General features: G+C 37.6%; 1 protein-coding gene across 1 annotated transcript in view; it reads left to right on the top strand.

The window, feature by feature from the left end:
• Positions 1 to 17,185, top strand: part of COL19A1 (collagen type XIX alpha 1 chain) — a 174,085-nt gene that overhangs the window by 32,521 nt on the left and 124,379 nt on the right. Inside the window, exons 8-10 of the mRNA XM_030447493.1 lie at positions 1,614 to 1,739; positions 2,183 to 2,245; positions 8,942 to 8,995. Of these exons, the coding sequence (XP_030303353.1) occupies positions 1,614 to 1,739; positions 2,183 to 2,245; positions 8,942 to 8,995 (243 nt within the window). The remainder of the gene's footprint in view (positions 1 to 1,613; positions 1,740 to 2,182; positions 2,246 to 8,941; positions 8,996 to 17,185) is intronic.

Genomic DNA, 17,185 nt, shown 5'->3' with positions numbered 1-17,185 from the left:
GAAGAAAAATAAGAAGGTGTTGAGGGTTGTGCCTTAACATGGAGGAGTGGGTGTTTTATAGCTGGAAAATACTTTTTTCTTTATAAGGCATGAGTTGAGCTATATATATTGTTTAAAATAAGGGAAAACAGTGATTTAATTTAGAGGTTTCACTTTTCCCTTTTGTTTTGTTGGACTGAATCAGTGTAAACTGAAAGAAATGAGTCATATAAATGCTTGAAGTTGCGGTTGTTATTGTTGTTGAATCAAGTCCATTTGGAGATGAAAAAAAGACAGAAAAATATGTTAAAATATTGGTCTGCCAGTTATGAATAGTCTGTAAGACCAGTTTCCTCCGAGGGAGCAGGAAGTGCTGGGCATCACTCAGCCTGCAGTCAGCTAAAAAAAAAAACAAAACCAAAAAAATCAGGGCATTCAGGAAGACTAATTGATTCCATCCACAAAGCAATTGGAGAAAAGGGTACCTGGAATGGAGGGATAAAGCAGTCCAAGAACAGAGGAGCAGAAGACTTTGTGGGAACTGACAACTTAGTGGAAGAATGGAAGATGCTGTATCTAATTTATCAAGGGAAATTTCAATTTTAAATTACAATTTATTGTTCAAAATAACTTCAAAATATATTCTTGATAACGTAGCCTTTGTCTTGAATATATAAGCTCATTAATAAGTAAAATGAGTGGATTTGTTCCTTTAGATTCCACTTTGTGCATGGAAAAATAATTTATTTAGCAGTTATAACACAGTAGCAAAAAAGTAAAACCCTAAAGCCTAATTATATGTGATCTCAAAAATATCAAGGATAAGCTTTATTAATAGCATCTTAAACATTTATTCAGCTACATAGCTATAGTACCATCTGTTCATTTATGTCTTAAGTTGAAGATGTAATGGTGGACTGCTTGTTAATAACTTTCATATTGAAACCAGCACTAAATTTTCCTGATGCATTTTTTTCAGTTCCTTATCAATGCCTACGTTTTCAGTAATTTAAGGGAAGGAATTTATCCTTAGATGGAAATTTCTAAACTAACTCTACATCTTGTGGGAAATTTTTTGACAGAAGGCTCTAGGAGGCCTTGTTACATCTTAATAAGAGGTTTAGAAATTTAACAGGTTCTGTTGATTTGTCCTGCACTATATCAGCCCTTATGAGTCATAGGCAGGTGAATATTAACTTCAGGGCTTTTTGATTGTTTCCAAACTGTATGCCTGAATTATATCATCATTAAAAAAAAAAAAGAGAGAATTTTCCCTCACTTAGACATTTTGTATTTCAGAAGAGGGGATAGACAACCAAGTAAGACTGAGAAATACCCCTTCCCATGGGCAATTTCTGCTTCACTACGTCTAATTCTGGGAGACTTTATCCCTCTGTCTGCACTCATTCTGAAGTCAGAACAGTTTTAATTGGCATTGGTTTTAATACAGAAGGATACATAGTGTCTAGACTCCATTTTACTACAACTTTTTCCTCAGGGAACTATTGTGGCTTGTCTGTAATATGGGGCATACATGACTATTAAAGCAGAAAGCAGCTTAAAAATAGTATTTGGATGGTGTTTATCTATGGACCAAAGGGAACAAAAATGAGAAAATCTTCTTTTAATTTTAGTGCCCACACGAGGAGAGGTTACTTGCTACAACTTCCTCACCAGTGAGTGTTCATACCAGCAAAATATACATGCTTCCAGGAATGCAGCAAGAATCTAGAGAGAGATGTCATTGCTTTCCAAATAAAGTATGAGGTTTTCCTCTTGCTTTTTAGTGCATCATACTGTTTAATCCTGCTAGGTAGTAAAAAAAAAAAAAAAGTAGTTTTAAAAATGTTACTGGGTTTTAGTGTTTTAATATACTTACACTGTATTCCTTAATTAAAAAACATCACATTTTAGCTTTAGTTATTTTAAAATTAGAGCTGCAGAGGTCTGTAAGGTTTAGTTGTTTGAATGCACATTAAAAAAAATATTCATGGTAAAAATTAGAATTATATTTAGCAATTGCATTTAGTGTAAATTATAATTTTATTTTTTTTTAATCCTCTATACTGGGTGTTGCTCTAGGCTTATTCTAAGTTTTTGTTTTGTTTTTTTGTGATAAAGACAAGGAAACCAAACCAAATACAGATTTTGAGTCTGCTTCTTGTGGTTTGTTTTTTTTATTATTTATTTATTTTAAAATCAGGGAGAAGCAGGATTACCAGGAGTAGCTGGTTTGCCAGGCCAGAAAGGAGATAAAGGAGAAAAGGTAAAATATCAATTTAATTCTCTATTTCAAATCTTTCTTTGACTTATCTTTTTTAAATGTAAACTTTTGGGGTTTTGTTCTTCCTTAAAGAAATCTCCTGTGCACAGGTTATATCCTTTATCATTATGTCTCTGGTTCTGCACTGAGGCTTCCTGCCAGGCAGTGTACAGCTCTCTCGTTTTGAGGTTCCCTCATCAGCTCTGTGGAGCACAGTTTACCTGCCTGGGAGGCACATGCTTACCCAACCCTGTCAGCACATCCTATTGCCTGTTCCCCTTATCCAAAACCAGAGCAACTGTGTATCTCACCTATGAGAAGGATTTTCCCAGGGATTTTCTGCTGATGGACAGAATCTTGTGCAGACAATTCATCCTTGCATTCATCAGCAGGAGGGTGTGAATTCACTGTTATGATCTCAGCACTGATTGGTTTTGACATCACTCTTACCTGGAACATTCTTAGTTGTGAAGAGAGAGGGACATGACGTTGTCAAGCTCACAGAATAGTCCAGCTGGTGCTCCTTTCCTTGGGCCTATTTTGTATTTTGTTCTGTAATGCTTACTATGACATTCTTGTGTTATTTAGCTTGGAGATTTCCTAATGATGAAGGTCAGCATATCAGATATTTGCCCTTCACACTCCATTAAGCTGGAGAATGCTGCATTAGAACATGTCTGGGAATATGCTCTTGTGCTAATAGATGGGACAACTTGAATTAAAGTATCACAAATTAGCCATAAAGACAGTGGACAGGAATTTTGCACTGGGGCAATGCGATGTGAGAGCAGGGTACCTGGGATGTCCTAATCCAGAGGCTGGGATGGAGGCGTCCTCCTCACAGAATCCTTCCTCAAAGCATATGTGATCTACATGATCTGAAATACTTTGTGAAGACAGCCAGCACTGTTCCTTAGTACCTGGCTGCAGTGGTCCTCTTCTGAGAGGGTGTATCTACATATTTGTTTGAAAGTAAGTAAATTCATTGATAGTGTCTTCCCTCTACACCTTCTCCCTTCCAATATATTAAATTCTGATACTAGATGTATCATTTTCTGAAGTGGAAAAAAAAGTTCAAGCATGTTGATTAAATGTTAATTAGTCACCACAATTAAATGTGTGACTGAATTTTCATGTCTTTTTATTGCTGTGTGATTGGTAATAAAATCTCTACATACATGAATTGGTGTTTGGCTATATTTGAGCCCCTCAGAATAGCCCTTTTCTTCAATCTAACATAATTGTTCCCTAAAGTCAAACTGTTTTGCCTGTTCAGGAATATCTAAGCTATCACAAGTACAAAGCATGATATCTGATGAGCCATTTTTAGGCATTTTGAATTGAATTGTTAGCCTGTTCCCAACTTCATTCTGTACACTTCACAGTATTCTTGGCAGTCCTGTACTTTTGGCTCATCTTAGAACCTCTGAACAGATCCAGAGTGTATTGTGGGCCCAAATTACTAAAGTGCCATATTTTCCCTGGAACAAGCATTCGTGCAAATATTGATGCATCTCTGGCAAGCTGTCAGTCTGAATGTGCAGGAGCATCTCTCATCAAAATTACCCGATTTGTGTGAATTGTCTTCCTTATTTGTATGCCTGGCCTCCCATTGTGGGTTTGCAAAGTCATTATGAGATCAGTTCTTACTCAAGAGTAGAAGTATTATCTCTGTTGGCTTTGAGCATGGACTTTGTGGGTAGAGAAGGTGCTCAGTGTCAGGTCTTGTCTTCCATGCTCAATGATCAGACTATTCAAGTTGGTACCACTCAGTCTACTATCCTTACCATGTAGTGCTGAGTGCCTCAGGTGTAGTCCCTGTGTCCCTTTTATTTCCACTGCAAGCCTGGATCAGGGATGCTTGCTATGCAGGATTTTATTTGCTGGGAGATCCAGCTTCTGCAGTGTACTTCTGCAACTGTTCTTCAATGTATGAACAGCTGAGACTCAAGAACTCACCAGTACCAACTTTGTGTGCTGTTTACTGACCTCTGCCCTTGCAACACACATTAAAACTACCTGAAACCTGTTTCCTTTGGATGAAAACTGAGAGGCTGCAGCGTACAGTTTAGGTTATCCCTGAATAATATCCTTGATTACTGTCCACAGAAGTTTGATTCTCAGCACAGTGAGTCACAAGTTTCAGGTAGTCACAAGTCAGGTGGAACTTTGATTTTAACATGGGTTGATACACATTCTGTAGAGTTGATTTTCCTCTTCTACTGAGCTGTGTGAGAAATTAGCCATGGTTTTTTTTGTTGTTTTGGAAGGAATTTCTACTTCCTGCGTTTGGTATATAGCTACACAGACATATTCATTGTGAAGCTTCTTTGAAATTCTTCAGAAAGAGTATGGATCTCAGTAATTGAAATTATTGCATATATGCTGAATATACAAACTAATTTTCTCCATCAAAGAGGCTAAAAAAAGTAATTGTGTGCTATCTTTGCTATTTTAATTTCTTTAAAGTAAACTTAGTGTCTGTGAATGATTTTAAATTGAAATTCAAGGATAATTAAGCATTTCAATAAACTAATAAGCCATTGCAAGTTGTGTTAATAGGTCATTGGTTAATGCTTTAAGTACAGTAGGGAGCAAAAAGCCAGAGGCAGAGTGCTTTCAAACATCAAAGTGGCTGTTGATGCACACCATGGAGAAACTTATTGCTGTTCAAGTGAGCTTCATTAATTTAAATTTTACTAAAGGAAAAAGACGCTTAAGAGGCTATTTTAGGATTGGTAGAAATAGCTTCATGAAATAAATTGTTGCACTTGGAAATATTTGTAATAGAATGATAAGAAAAAAGAACTCGTGGAGAACAAATGATGTATCTGTCTGCTCTTCTTCAGTTTATCTTCCTTGTTATTCTCCCTTTTCCTCCATCTCTGTCATTTCTCTTGTAAACCAGGTCTAGATGATTCCAGCTGAGACATATCTATTGAGTTAAGCAGCCTGTTTCCCTCCTGTTCTGATTTTTATTGCAGAGGTTATTATAGGCTCAGAAAGGGATCTAGAAACTGAAATTCATGGAAAAAACCAAACCAAACAAAAAAAAACTGAGCAAAATGCAGCTGGCTGATAGTGACAGCAAAGTCAGGAATTGCCCAGGTACCTGGTAGACTCAAATTTTAGAATGGGCAGAAGGGGAAACACTTCACAACTGTGGCCTAAGAATTTACTGGTAGTCCTACATAAAGTTTTGCCCCTCTAGTTGTCCAGATTATCTAGTATGGAAAAAACATCATTAGTAATACAGTTTAGGGTTTTTTGTTTGTGTGTGGTTTTGTATGGTTGTTTTTTTAAGAAAAGTCTTAAAAATATAAGTTATCATGTTATATTTACTTTAACTGTATTCATCTCAGTCCTACGGACAGCAGTTCAAGTTCTCCTCAAGAGGGAGTAGAGAGGGTGGTGACGAGTCCTCAACACTCTGAGGTGTTCAGAGGACTGAGGAACATCATCTCCTTCCCACTGGAGCTACTTCAAAGCTGAATCTGGAATAGGGGAGGCAGCAGCCCTGTCCACAGTGCAGGGGTGAAACCAGGGACACAGAGCTCAGGCTATGGCTCAGCCCCTCCACTGCAGCAGCCTGAGGGCTTCTACTGGGAATGACAGGGATTATACTTCCTGGGCTATGTACTCCCTTCTTCCCCAGTGACAATGAAATCCTGGAGTGATGCCATCTTTGGGATGAGTTTTCTTTCTCACCCTTAGCAAATTGTCTGAATTGGAATTTATTGCATTATTAACAACTAAATTCTTAATGAGTTGTTTGTTTTCCACCCCCCAAGGTCTAGATATTTCTATCACCACTTTAGAACCATGAGAATTGTTTACCTGTCTGTACACCTAATTTTTAGATTTTAGCTTAAATAGTTTTGTACAGGAACTGCCTTGGTGTTAATCATACATAGGACAGATCTAGTGTAAAGGAGGCAGTCTCTACATTACTACTTTTGGCTTCCACTTGATCACTTTTGGTAACACTGCCAGTACACTGTCTGCTGGGAGCAACTCATTTCTGAGTGTGCTGCCATTTATTGTTGATAATGATACATATTTTTCTTACCTGGACATTTCTGAAGCTATTGGCATACATAACTATGCCAAGATGAAAACTGAGAAAGCTAATTCACTTAATCAAAGCCTGAAAATTAAAAACTGATTTTGATTAAGGAGTATTTTGACAAATGATGTAGGTTACTTATTTTATCTGAACTAACATGTCCCCACTGTAGACAAGAGCAATGTTGTAATGTAATGCTCTAGCAGTGTGTGCTCTAGGCCATGGTAATGTCATTCTTTCTGTTTATTAAGTGGACTTGCTTTTACCTCAGTATTAAAATCATCATATGTACACAGTTAGTACAGAATCCTGCTTAAAATATTTTTTCTCCTCAAAATTCCTTGGAGACTTAGTTTTCTAGGTAAAATGTTAATATGTTGAGTTAATCCCAGTCAATCTCACAATGTAAATATATCTTGTCTCTTAAATTTCAATTTATTTAAAATGTTTTTAAAAATACTTTCTTAAAAGAAATGGGGTTTTGTGTTATATGAGAGAGGAATTTAATTTGTTAACTTAAATAATTACCACTTTGTCATTCTCTCTATCACCATGTTTGGTTTTAGGCTAGATACTGTATTTTCTGTCTGCTCCTAGCATATTGTTTCTAGTTCTGCAATAGGTGCATTGAATAAAGACAGGATGGTGCAGAGTTAAAATTCAAGTGCTTTTGAAACTTTCTGTATCACTAATGGAAAAAAATTATCACAAGTGTAATACTGCATGTGGCCTCAGGTGTGCAAAACTGTTTGCACTTCAGATAGAAGACTTGTTGGTGTCATTGGAAGGAAGCAAGTTTGCTCTCTGTAGCCTCTTTTTAAGAATCTAGTTTGGCTTGGCATGTTTATGGAGAGCTTTTTTATTTTTCATTTCAGCCTGCTGAATTTCCATCCTGTCTGCTTATGAGTTTGCCCAAGAAACCCTGTGAAAAATATAGTAGCTTTCCTGTTGTTTTCAAGAGATCACCTTCTGAAAAATATTTTATGGCTTAAATATTTTATTCTATAAGTATCTTGTGCCCAGCTGAAAAGGATTTTTACTGGTACCCTTAATAGAAAATCCTAATGGTAAACTTAAAGCTCACAGTACCATCTTTGAATGTTGTTACTGAGCATACCTCAGAACCTATAAATGCCAGTGCTGTACTGGTAGTGTTCTTCAGTTTATGAAGTTATTCTTCTGGCAGCATATATTTCTGCTGGCTTTCGTGATTCTAACCAAATGCTAATCTTTATTCTCATTCTTACCCATTTATTTACATAAATTTAAATAGCTCAATTGCAGTATGTGTTGGGAGTTAGAGTGCTCTTGTAAGGCATAGAAAAGGTGAGGTAGATGTAGACTTAGTGGTCAGGAACCCTGTTTTTTCATCTCATTGTATATTTATGAGATGTGCATGTGCTCATTGTTCCTTCTTATACTCTCATGCTGCCTGTGAATACTATCACAGGTTGTATAACATGCAATGTCTGATCTTTAAGCTCATTGAATCAAAGCATGAAAAACTAGAATATTTCAGACTGTAATTATTTAAATACAATTACAAGATAGAAACAAAACTTCATGACCTAATTTGCAGTAGAAAATAATTGTCTTCAAGGTGGGAAGTCCATCTGGGGTTAGTGGAGCAGAAATGTAAATATACCTTGGCTAACTGACTTGTAAGTTGTGTATGCTAAAGGCTTCCTGGAATTCAGCAGGCTGTGTAATTTTAGACTACACAGTATATAAAAATACACTGCTGAATGTAACAAAGTGATTCTGGTCTATTAAAATACTGGCAGATGGCATAAGGGAACAGAGCGTGCATAGATAAGAGAGTCAGTCTGTGGGTGATTAGATAAGGTAGCCAGGGGCCAGTTCTCCTCCTTTATCTCTCATAGTGCCAGTGCGTTCATACTATTCACATGCACAGAGTTTTGCTGTACTTTTGAGACAGAGCTTACTAAGGACTGTTCCAGTATTTGAATGAAAAGGACATGGGAGATGGCTCATACACCCCTCCAGAACATCATTGCCTCTGAGCAGTGGTTTAAACTTAGTGCTGGAATGGTACTCTGCAGCTGGGAGTTTCTCATTTTGATTAATTTATTTAGCTCACCTGTTATTGAAAAAAAGTTTTGAACCAGGATGCACACATTCAGTTATTTAATTGTGGTTTCAGTGAAAAAATTAAAATGGAAGGCTAAGTTTCTCTTAGGGCTTAAAAGAGAGAGGGTAAGAGAAAGTGAGTTTAAATATTGTTTTTTAAAAATATTGTGGGCACATTAGTTTTGGACTGAAGAAACCTATATTATGTGTTGAGCTTTCTCTGTGTAGAACATAACCCAGTGAAAATGGATTCACTTGGCTTAGTTCTGGTGTCACAGTGAATTCCCTTAAAATCAGGAGACATGCTTTTAATAGAAATGTCCATATATTTGTCAGGTGAGGGTTTTAGCTGACATTGAAGGTGTCTTAAAATGTATGTATTTTTCTGATTTTAATGTTATCATGTAAGACATCCTCCTCCACATTATTAAGCATGACAAAAACAGAAGAGAAGATGTTTTTTCTGTTGAATCAGATTTGACTTGATTAGTTGTTAACCTCAGAGGTCTTTAGAACTTCTAACTGAATGATTTGTTTTGTAGGGCGAAATGGGTGCGAAAGGACAGGATGGCGCTGCTGGCCTTCCTGGTGAAAAGGTATGTTCCTCTCTATTGATATGTAATTTGACTCATGGGAAGTGTGAATTATGTTAGTGGCATGTCTGTAATTATGTACACAAATGGGAGGATAGAACAATTTTGATAGACATGTACTACTGTGTAAGCACACTGAAAAAGCCACTCAGGCCAAAAGTATTCTCTGCAGGTGCACTTGTTTGGATTTTTTTTTTTTTCTAGAAGAGGGAGATACACAGAGCCAAAAGAAGCCACTTGTCCCACTGTGCAGTTTGTGGTCTGCAAGCCTAGGCAAGTGCTCTTATGCTCTCAACAGACCACTTGGCAGAGCTTTAAGATAAACACTGCTGACCTCCAAGCAAAGACTTGGAAATAGCTGTGGCTAAGAAAGCATGTCAGCCTACTTAGGTATTCAAGAGGGTAACTTTCACTTTGTTTCAGGATTTGAGTGTGCAAATTAAGGCAGTTGTACAGGTTTACAGAGTTCAGAGCACATTACCTGTGTTAGAGAAAGTCCACTAATCTAGTAGCCTCTATAAACAGTATAGAAGACAGCCCCCATGACACTGAGGATAACAGTATCTTTCTGGAGCTTATAATAATTTGGTCTCTTGTGACTTTTTTTTTTTTCTCTTCTATAATAACAGTTGAAAGAAATAATGGATTTTCTGCATATGCATGGAAGGCAGTTAAAATATAAATGCATGAAACTCTCCAGATATATGTTTAAGCATTTCACTGTTTTGGTTTTTTTAGTTATTATTTTTATTTCGTTGGTATATTTAGTGTCATGATTTATGTTGTTCCTCTGTTCTCTTGATTTAAATCCTTTTTCATCATAAACTTAAAGTTTCTGTTTTTTCAGTGCCATAAACAAGTCTCCTTTTTAAAAGTAGATGTTGCTGCCTTTCAAGTATCATTAATCTTACTACAGCAGTTTATTGGTTTACATGCTTTCATGCTAAACTGCTTTCATGCAGTTTACATGCAGCTCTTTACTAATAGCAGATAGTTTGGTATATTTAGCAACTGTTGAGATTTCTAGGCACTGAAAGAAGTGTATTTTCACTCTACTGTCAGGTTTAAGATCTCATTAGAAGGATACAGAATCATGAAACTATTTTTACTTATTCTATCTGTCTCAAATTGTGATTTTGTTAAAAGTGAGAGGCAATTATGTAATATCACCATAGAGTTAGGATAAAAAAACCCCAATATTTGCTACGACTGCTGCTAAGTTATATGGTAGAAAAAGTGAGAGCAAATTGCCAGGATGTTTAAAGGCCTTTGCACTGTTGAACTGAATAACAAAGTGCCATGTAAAACTCTGGGAAGGTAATAGTAAACTTACGAAGAGCATAGACAAACCAAACTACACGTTTCATCTCAGACTAGCTTCTAGTATTTATGAAAGTCATCTTTTATTAGGAGGGCCATGAAGATGATAAGAGGTCTTGGAGCATCTCTCTTATGAACTCAAGCTGAGAGAGTTAAGGTTGTTCAGCCTGGAGAGGAGAAGGCTCCAGGAAAATTCACTATTATTAATGAAACTGTGTTGTGCTGCATCTTGACACTATTGGAGTCATACACTTGGCTAGAGAAACCTTTAATTTGATCCAGCTAGACTAGACAGCTTTTACTTTACTGTGGTCCCAGATGTAAATTAATGGAAAGAGTTATTGTAAAACATTGTAAATTGGACGAGACTGATCTAGAATGAAGCTGTGTTTTCCCCTGGCTCTTTCTTTAACTCCTTCTCTGATGTTATCTTTATTTAAAATTACCAGGCTCCATTGCTTTTCTAGTACAAGTTATTATTACAGTTTCCATGGTTAATGCTGTTTGGGTTTTTTTTTTTTTTTTGCTTAATGCCTTGCAGATTCACTGTCAAGCCAAATCCCAAAGCTCCTGTTAGTTTATATAAGGCTCAACAGTCAGATTATATTTAATATCAAGACACTGTGCTTTTCCTCAACATTATAACTCTTAATTCAGACTACATAAAATCTATGCCACTGTTGTAAATTAAAAATTAACTACCATGGAATCTGAAAAAAATAAAACAAAAAAGTGTTTAAAAAAACCTCAAAACAATCAAAGTATTTTAACACATAGCTAGATGTAAAACCTGAGATTCAGCCACCTAGCATCTGTTAACCTGAAGCGCAGAATAGCACAGTGCTGTGTGAAATTATTAGCTCCTTCCTGGAGGTGGAATCAGTGTATTTTCCTCATATTGTGAACAGTGTTAATGTGCTCTGTCTCTCAGTTGATCCATCAAGAGATTGAAAGTATCAGAAGGGAGTGTTCTGTACTGGTGTTATAGTTCTAAAAAATAAGAGGGCAGTGGTCCTTCCTTAGAAGGAAAGTTGCTTAATTTTTTGAGTACCAGAACTGAGGGGAAGTTGAGACTGCATATTAGGAATAGATTCTTTACTGACGGGGGGATTGGTAACTGGAACAGGGTCTCCAGGGGACTGGTCATGGCAGAGTTCAAGGAGCATCTGGACAACACTCTAAGTCATATTGTTTAGTTTTAGGTAGTCCTGCAAGGAGCAAAGAGTTGAACTTCTTTGTCCCTTCCAACTCAAGGTGTCCTATGATTAGGTATACATTGCCATGATCCCCTTCCTGCAGTCAGGGTCTACTTCCAGTGTAGCCTTCTGCGGACAATTATCAAATCATGATGCAAGAAGAACTGGCACGTTGTGGTAAATCAGAATCACTATGATACAGGTGAGACCTTAGACCTTATGCCTTAGTCAGCTTGAAGGTGTTCAGCAAAGTCTGTGAGGACAGAAGAAATACATATTAATGAAAGCAGTGTATTAGCCTACTTACTCTTTGGTGATTATTGAAAGGGAAGTTTTCTCTGGATACTCTTCTGAAGCAATTTAAGATAATTGGATTGTGGCCAGAGTGCTGGCTGCATGGTCTGAGAATAAGCATGCTGAAATTAAATCTGTCCCTGAAGTGGAGGTTTGAGGTGACTGGAGTGCTCTAAGGTGTAGGATGACAGTTGCCTATCTGCTGCAAATCAGACTGCACAAGTTAAGCAACACTGATCCAGTGGTTAAACTGACCTCATTATGACAAGAACTGATTGCTCTGCCTTGAGGAATGGTCTTCATACACTGCTGCCATGTGCAGGGTCAGACCACTGGTGTAATCAGAGAAACCACTGGTGTAATTTGAGCAATGCTGATACACTTCCTGAGATAGATGTTTGAGTATTTTCTTAGTGTTCTTGTCGTACTGAAATAGTGACATGAGTCTCTTGTTTGTGAGACCTTTAGGCTTCTCCTTCACTGCACTGAGTGTCTTACCAGTTGCACTACTGCATTTTATGCATTTCTTTTCCACAGTACCTACTTGGAGAGTGACACAGATGGTCAAGGATCATCAACTTTGCTGCTATGTATTTTGTATCTGGACATAGCAGAGTTACCTTGTCTACTCTTTCAGCACAGGAAAAGAAACCCCAACCCCTAGACCCACAAAAAACCCCTCAAGCCACCAGATCTTTTTATTTGTCTTCTACAGAGGGTTAATTCTGTCCCTTTCGTTTCCTGAGATTTTTGTAAATTCATACAAACTGGGTTTTATTTGCTTCTCTATAGCTGAGAAATTTTTCTTTTATGCAGTTCTTGTGTCACTCATCCAAACAACTCAAAGCCTTTCCTGTCTTTGCTTGTAGGTCTATAATACCATGATACCGAAGCTCCAAATTAAAGGGGTTTAATGTCCTGAATGATATAGATGATCTACTCCTGTGTTCAGGAGAAGGGATTATTTCTAGTCTGTGATGCCTCAGCAGTCAGGATGAACCTCTCAACTGTCTTGGCACAGCCCATTTTAGGGGGTATATGGTTTCTGGGTACTCAAAATTTAGTGTCAGTGCTCCTAGTTCTGAGAGATTGCTACTGTGACATGTACTTTAATACACTACAACTACTCTTGGGGAGTCTGTGTGTTATGGGTCAAGTAGCCAAAAAGCATTTCAGCTTGTGAGAACATGCTGATGGTAGTATGGTTTAAAGGACTCAAGCTGCTGAATATGAGTGATTGGCTCTGTTCTTGGCCATTCCGTATTTGTTTTTCATTTTTATATTATGAAAATGCTTCTTTGGTCACTACATTCTTAGAAATTAAAATTGATGTAGACAGAATTTAGAAGAATCAGAAGAGCTATCAATTAAAATACTTAGTCTCCTCTTCTCCTTTATCTGAACTTCCAGCATGACTACTTATGGTCAATAATATATAATATGTAGTGATGGAGAAGATACATACACATTTCTTAAATTACATTTTGTGAAATACTTGTGACATCCATTTTCAATATCTGATTTTTGAACGATTTAGCTTTACTGTTGTAGTTTTCTGCACTAATTTTTTGCAAGCTAGATTATGAACAGACATCTTAAAACATTAAATACATGGAGTAAGCTTTGTAAAACTGCTGGGTTTGTACGGTAAGCCTGAAGAAGCAGTGAAATATTCAATATGCTGTGCATTTGCTACTGCACTGTATGGGTGCTCCTATAGTATATTAGTAAAATAAACAGTTTAGATAGACTGAAAGGAGAAATAAATGCTTATGTGAATAAAAAAAAATGTTTATCACCACACAACTTAAATTTACATTCAAAGTCAGACTAGAGAAAAAATGTGAGTGTACATTTCAAGAGCTTTACCAACTGTACAAGTGTTCTTTGTACTCCAAGAGTCATGAAAATGAGATTAGGTTTACATGAAGCTTTCCAACAGGTATATGTTAAAAAGTTCCTTTTTTATTCAGTTGCATATGGTTGTGACAATAGCCCAACAAAGTTTACATGAACTCACGTATTTTGAGGTAGAAGATAACAGGATTAGAATACATAATACTTTTTCTGGTGGTGTTTTTCTCATTTAACTGGATCAACTGGTAATCAATGTGCTGTCTTCAGTTTTAACTGACTCTGAAACCCAACACTGGTCATTTTATCTTTTTATATTCTATTGCCCTTTTTGGAGTAGGGCTGTCTTTATATTTGGTACAGGTAAGGAAATGATTAGTAAAGGGATTCCCAAACTGTGATATAAATACCATTTGTGGTATGCATGCTGCATCAAAATGGCACGTTAAGACTTCCTGAACAGCCTTCTTTGCATTGCCTGGTGGGAAGTGCTCCCCTTTTCCTTAATGGTGCCTGAAAACATGACTTTAAAAACTACTGTTCTATAAGCTTTTATTTTTTAATAAGAAATTTAATTCAGAAGTTCCATATAAAAAATGGGTTAGGAATGTCTAACGCTTTGTTTTCCAACACGTTTTACATGTGTGTGTGTATACATTAAAAAATTTGAATTTTTAAAAATAATTTAAAAGTGACATACTGATATAGCATGTGACTTTTAATTACTTTCAGAGATTCTTTTAGTGTGTGTCTCCATACAAAGTTACTCCAGAGTCAGGTCTTTGGGCCTTTATGTCATAAAGTCCACAACTGAAAACTTCTTAAATGTATTTCCAAATAAAATTGTGTCATCATAAAGATCCTTGTGACTACTGACCTGCTTTCCTCATCAAGTCCAACCCTTGATCCACTACCGTTGCAGTTACTAGACCATGGCACTAAGTGCCACATCCAGTCTCTTTTTAAATATCTCCAGGGACGGAGAATCCACTACTTCCCTGGGCAGCCCATTCCAATGCCTGATCACCCTCTCCGTAAAGAAATTCTTTCTAATGCCCAACCCCCGGCACAACTTAAGACCATGCCCTCTTGTCTTGCTGAGAGTTGCCTGGGAAAAGAGACCAACCCCCCCCTGGCTACAACCTCCTTTCAGGGAGTTGTAGAGAGTGATGAGGTCTCCCCTGAGCCTTCTCTTCTCCAGGCTGAACAGCCCCAGCTCCCTCAGCCTCTCTTCATAGGATATGCGCTTAAGCCCCTTCACCAGCCTGGTTGCCCTCCTTTGGACCTGCTCCAGGACCTCGATATCCTTCCTGAACTGAGGGGCCCAGAACTGGACACAGTACTCAAGGTGTGGCCTCACCAGCACTGAGTACAGGGGCAGAATCACTTCCTTGGACCTGCTGGTCACGCTGTTCCTGATACAGGGATCTCTGAGGTCCCTTCCAACCCAATCGATTCTATGATTGCTCTTCCCCATTTTATGATTTCTAGACCATGAAACCCAGTCTAGAATTTTTCAAGGCATGTATGACTGCAGAAGAGCCATGGATACGTGGCTTATTATGCCAGTTCAGCGTGTGCTCCTAGAGTATCAGTCATTCATGTAAATGGACAAATCTGAGGAGACATTGGGTTTGAGCTTAAAGCAATGCAGTCTTTTCTTGCAGCTGTCTTGAAATATCTCTGGACAGCATGTCTTCCACATGTCATGTGCTGCAGAGATCCTTGATAGGAGTCAGGATATTTCTGAAGCAGCTCATCAGCATCCCAGAGAAAGCTTAAAAAAATGCACTGGATAGGTAGTGCTTAAAGCCATCTCACTCAGTTTGCCTGTCTCTCCTCCAGTATCATCCAATTTCTGAGCTGCTGTCTTTGCTAATCAATTATATTTCGAAGTTTTTAGTTTGGTTATGGGCATATATTTGCAACTTATACAACTTTTGAAAAATCCTTTTACAGCTTTACTCTGGAGTATGCAATAGGGATTTAAAAAGTGTGATCAGTAACATAAAGTATTCAGCATGAAAAAGCTTTTTAAAGCAGGAGAATCATGAACTGTTATAACAAAGCTGAAGCAACATCTTAATAGGAAATACAAAAGCTGATGCAATATTTTAATAGGAAATACAGAGCAAAAAACTAGATTTTGCTTATGAGTAAAGGAGTAAATGGCTCAGCCTCAAAAATGAAAGACAGTGGTTTTACAATTGGAAACTGTATTGCCACTGTGTTAAAGCCTTGAGTTTGAGAATTGCTGGGCAGTAAAAATGAAACAGTTGGACTCCTCTATTACAGCAACAAATTTTGTACTGGATTCTTGAATTATTTTTGTGTTTCCTGTGACATCTTTGTTTAATTAGCACACATCAGACTTTTATGAGATGGATAAATGTGAAAATAGTATCTCTATAGCTTTATGACATATGAACATTCTTTCTAAAAATCTTACTGGGCCAATACATCTCAGACTATTATCTTTCCCAAAACTTGTTTCATTCCTTCAGCGTGTATAGTTCTTGCTCGCTTGCTCTTGCTCTCTCCTTTGTGTTACAAGGAAGTGTTTTTAATAGCCTTTGATCATAAATTTGATTCCAGAGAGCTGTCTGCTGTGCTGACTTATTTTTGCCTTATTAGGTGATTTTTGCAGTTCACAACTCCAGGAACTGTTGAGCTCCCTGGTTTTTCAATTCCTACAGCTAAACAACAGCAGTTTTGTTCAGTTTTTGATAGAAAGCACCCGGGAATTCAATTACCCTGTGTGCAGTGATGCTGCTTGGGTTTTACTTCTCTTCTGGAGGGAATGGTGCTAGTGACCACTGTAGGTTGTGTCCTGTTGGTGAGCAGAGACTTCATTTTTAATTAAAGAATCACTGCTTCTTGAGGAAAACAAAAAAATTATGTTGCAGTCTTTCAGCTAACCCATTCGAGGGAAATTGTGGCATTGTCTTCTGTCCTTTTGTGGTTTCCCTTAAAATCAGATTAGTACATCTCAGTAGAACAAAAGTGCAAATGTGTTTTGGGAGCCAGAGGTTAATGCTTGTATTGCTTGGCATCCAAGCCACAGACGAGTAACACTGGTGAGATAAGAGTGGGGGTGTAAGGGTATACCCTCTGGTATTTGTAACAAAACTCTACAGCAGAAGGCAGCCAGCCATGAGGGCCTGGCATGCAGCAGCAGCTATTGTGATGTGAGGTGTGGCAAAGAAACCAGAGGTCACCATCCATTTTATAGGGGTCTGGGCTGCTGGGAGCGAAACTGAGGGTGGTACACTGCCATGCAGGACAGGCTTTTGTTAGAGTGTTATGTAATGTGGAAGTAAAAAATAATGTGGTTGTTAAATAATGCAGTCGTTAAATGCAGCTCTTTGTTCCTTAATCAGAGATTCATGAATGCTCTAGCTGTGAGCCTGCCTGGCTCTGGGATCTTTAACTACATTTGAAAAGCCTCAGTCAAGACCTCACGGACCTTGAAAGGGTGGGGAGAGGCTTGAAGATTTTTCTTCAATTGTTCCTAATTTATATTTATTGT

The sequence above is a fragment of the Calypte anna genome, chromosome 3 (assembly GCF_003957555.1).
Source record: "Calypte anna isolate BGI_N300 chromosome 3, bCalAnn1_v1.p, whole genome shotgun sequence".
In the NCBI taxonomy this organism is placed as follows: Eukaryota; Metazoa; Chordata; class Aves; order Apodiformes; family Trochilidae; genus Calypte; species Calypte anna.
This window is presented reverse-complemented; position numbering and strand designations above follow the sequence as displayed.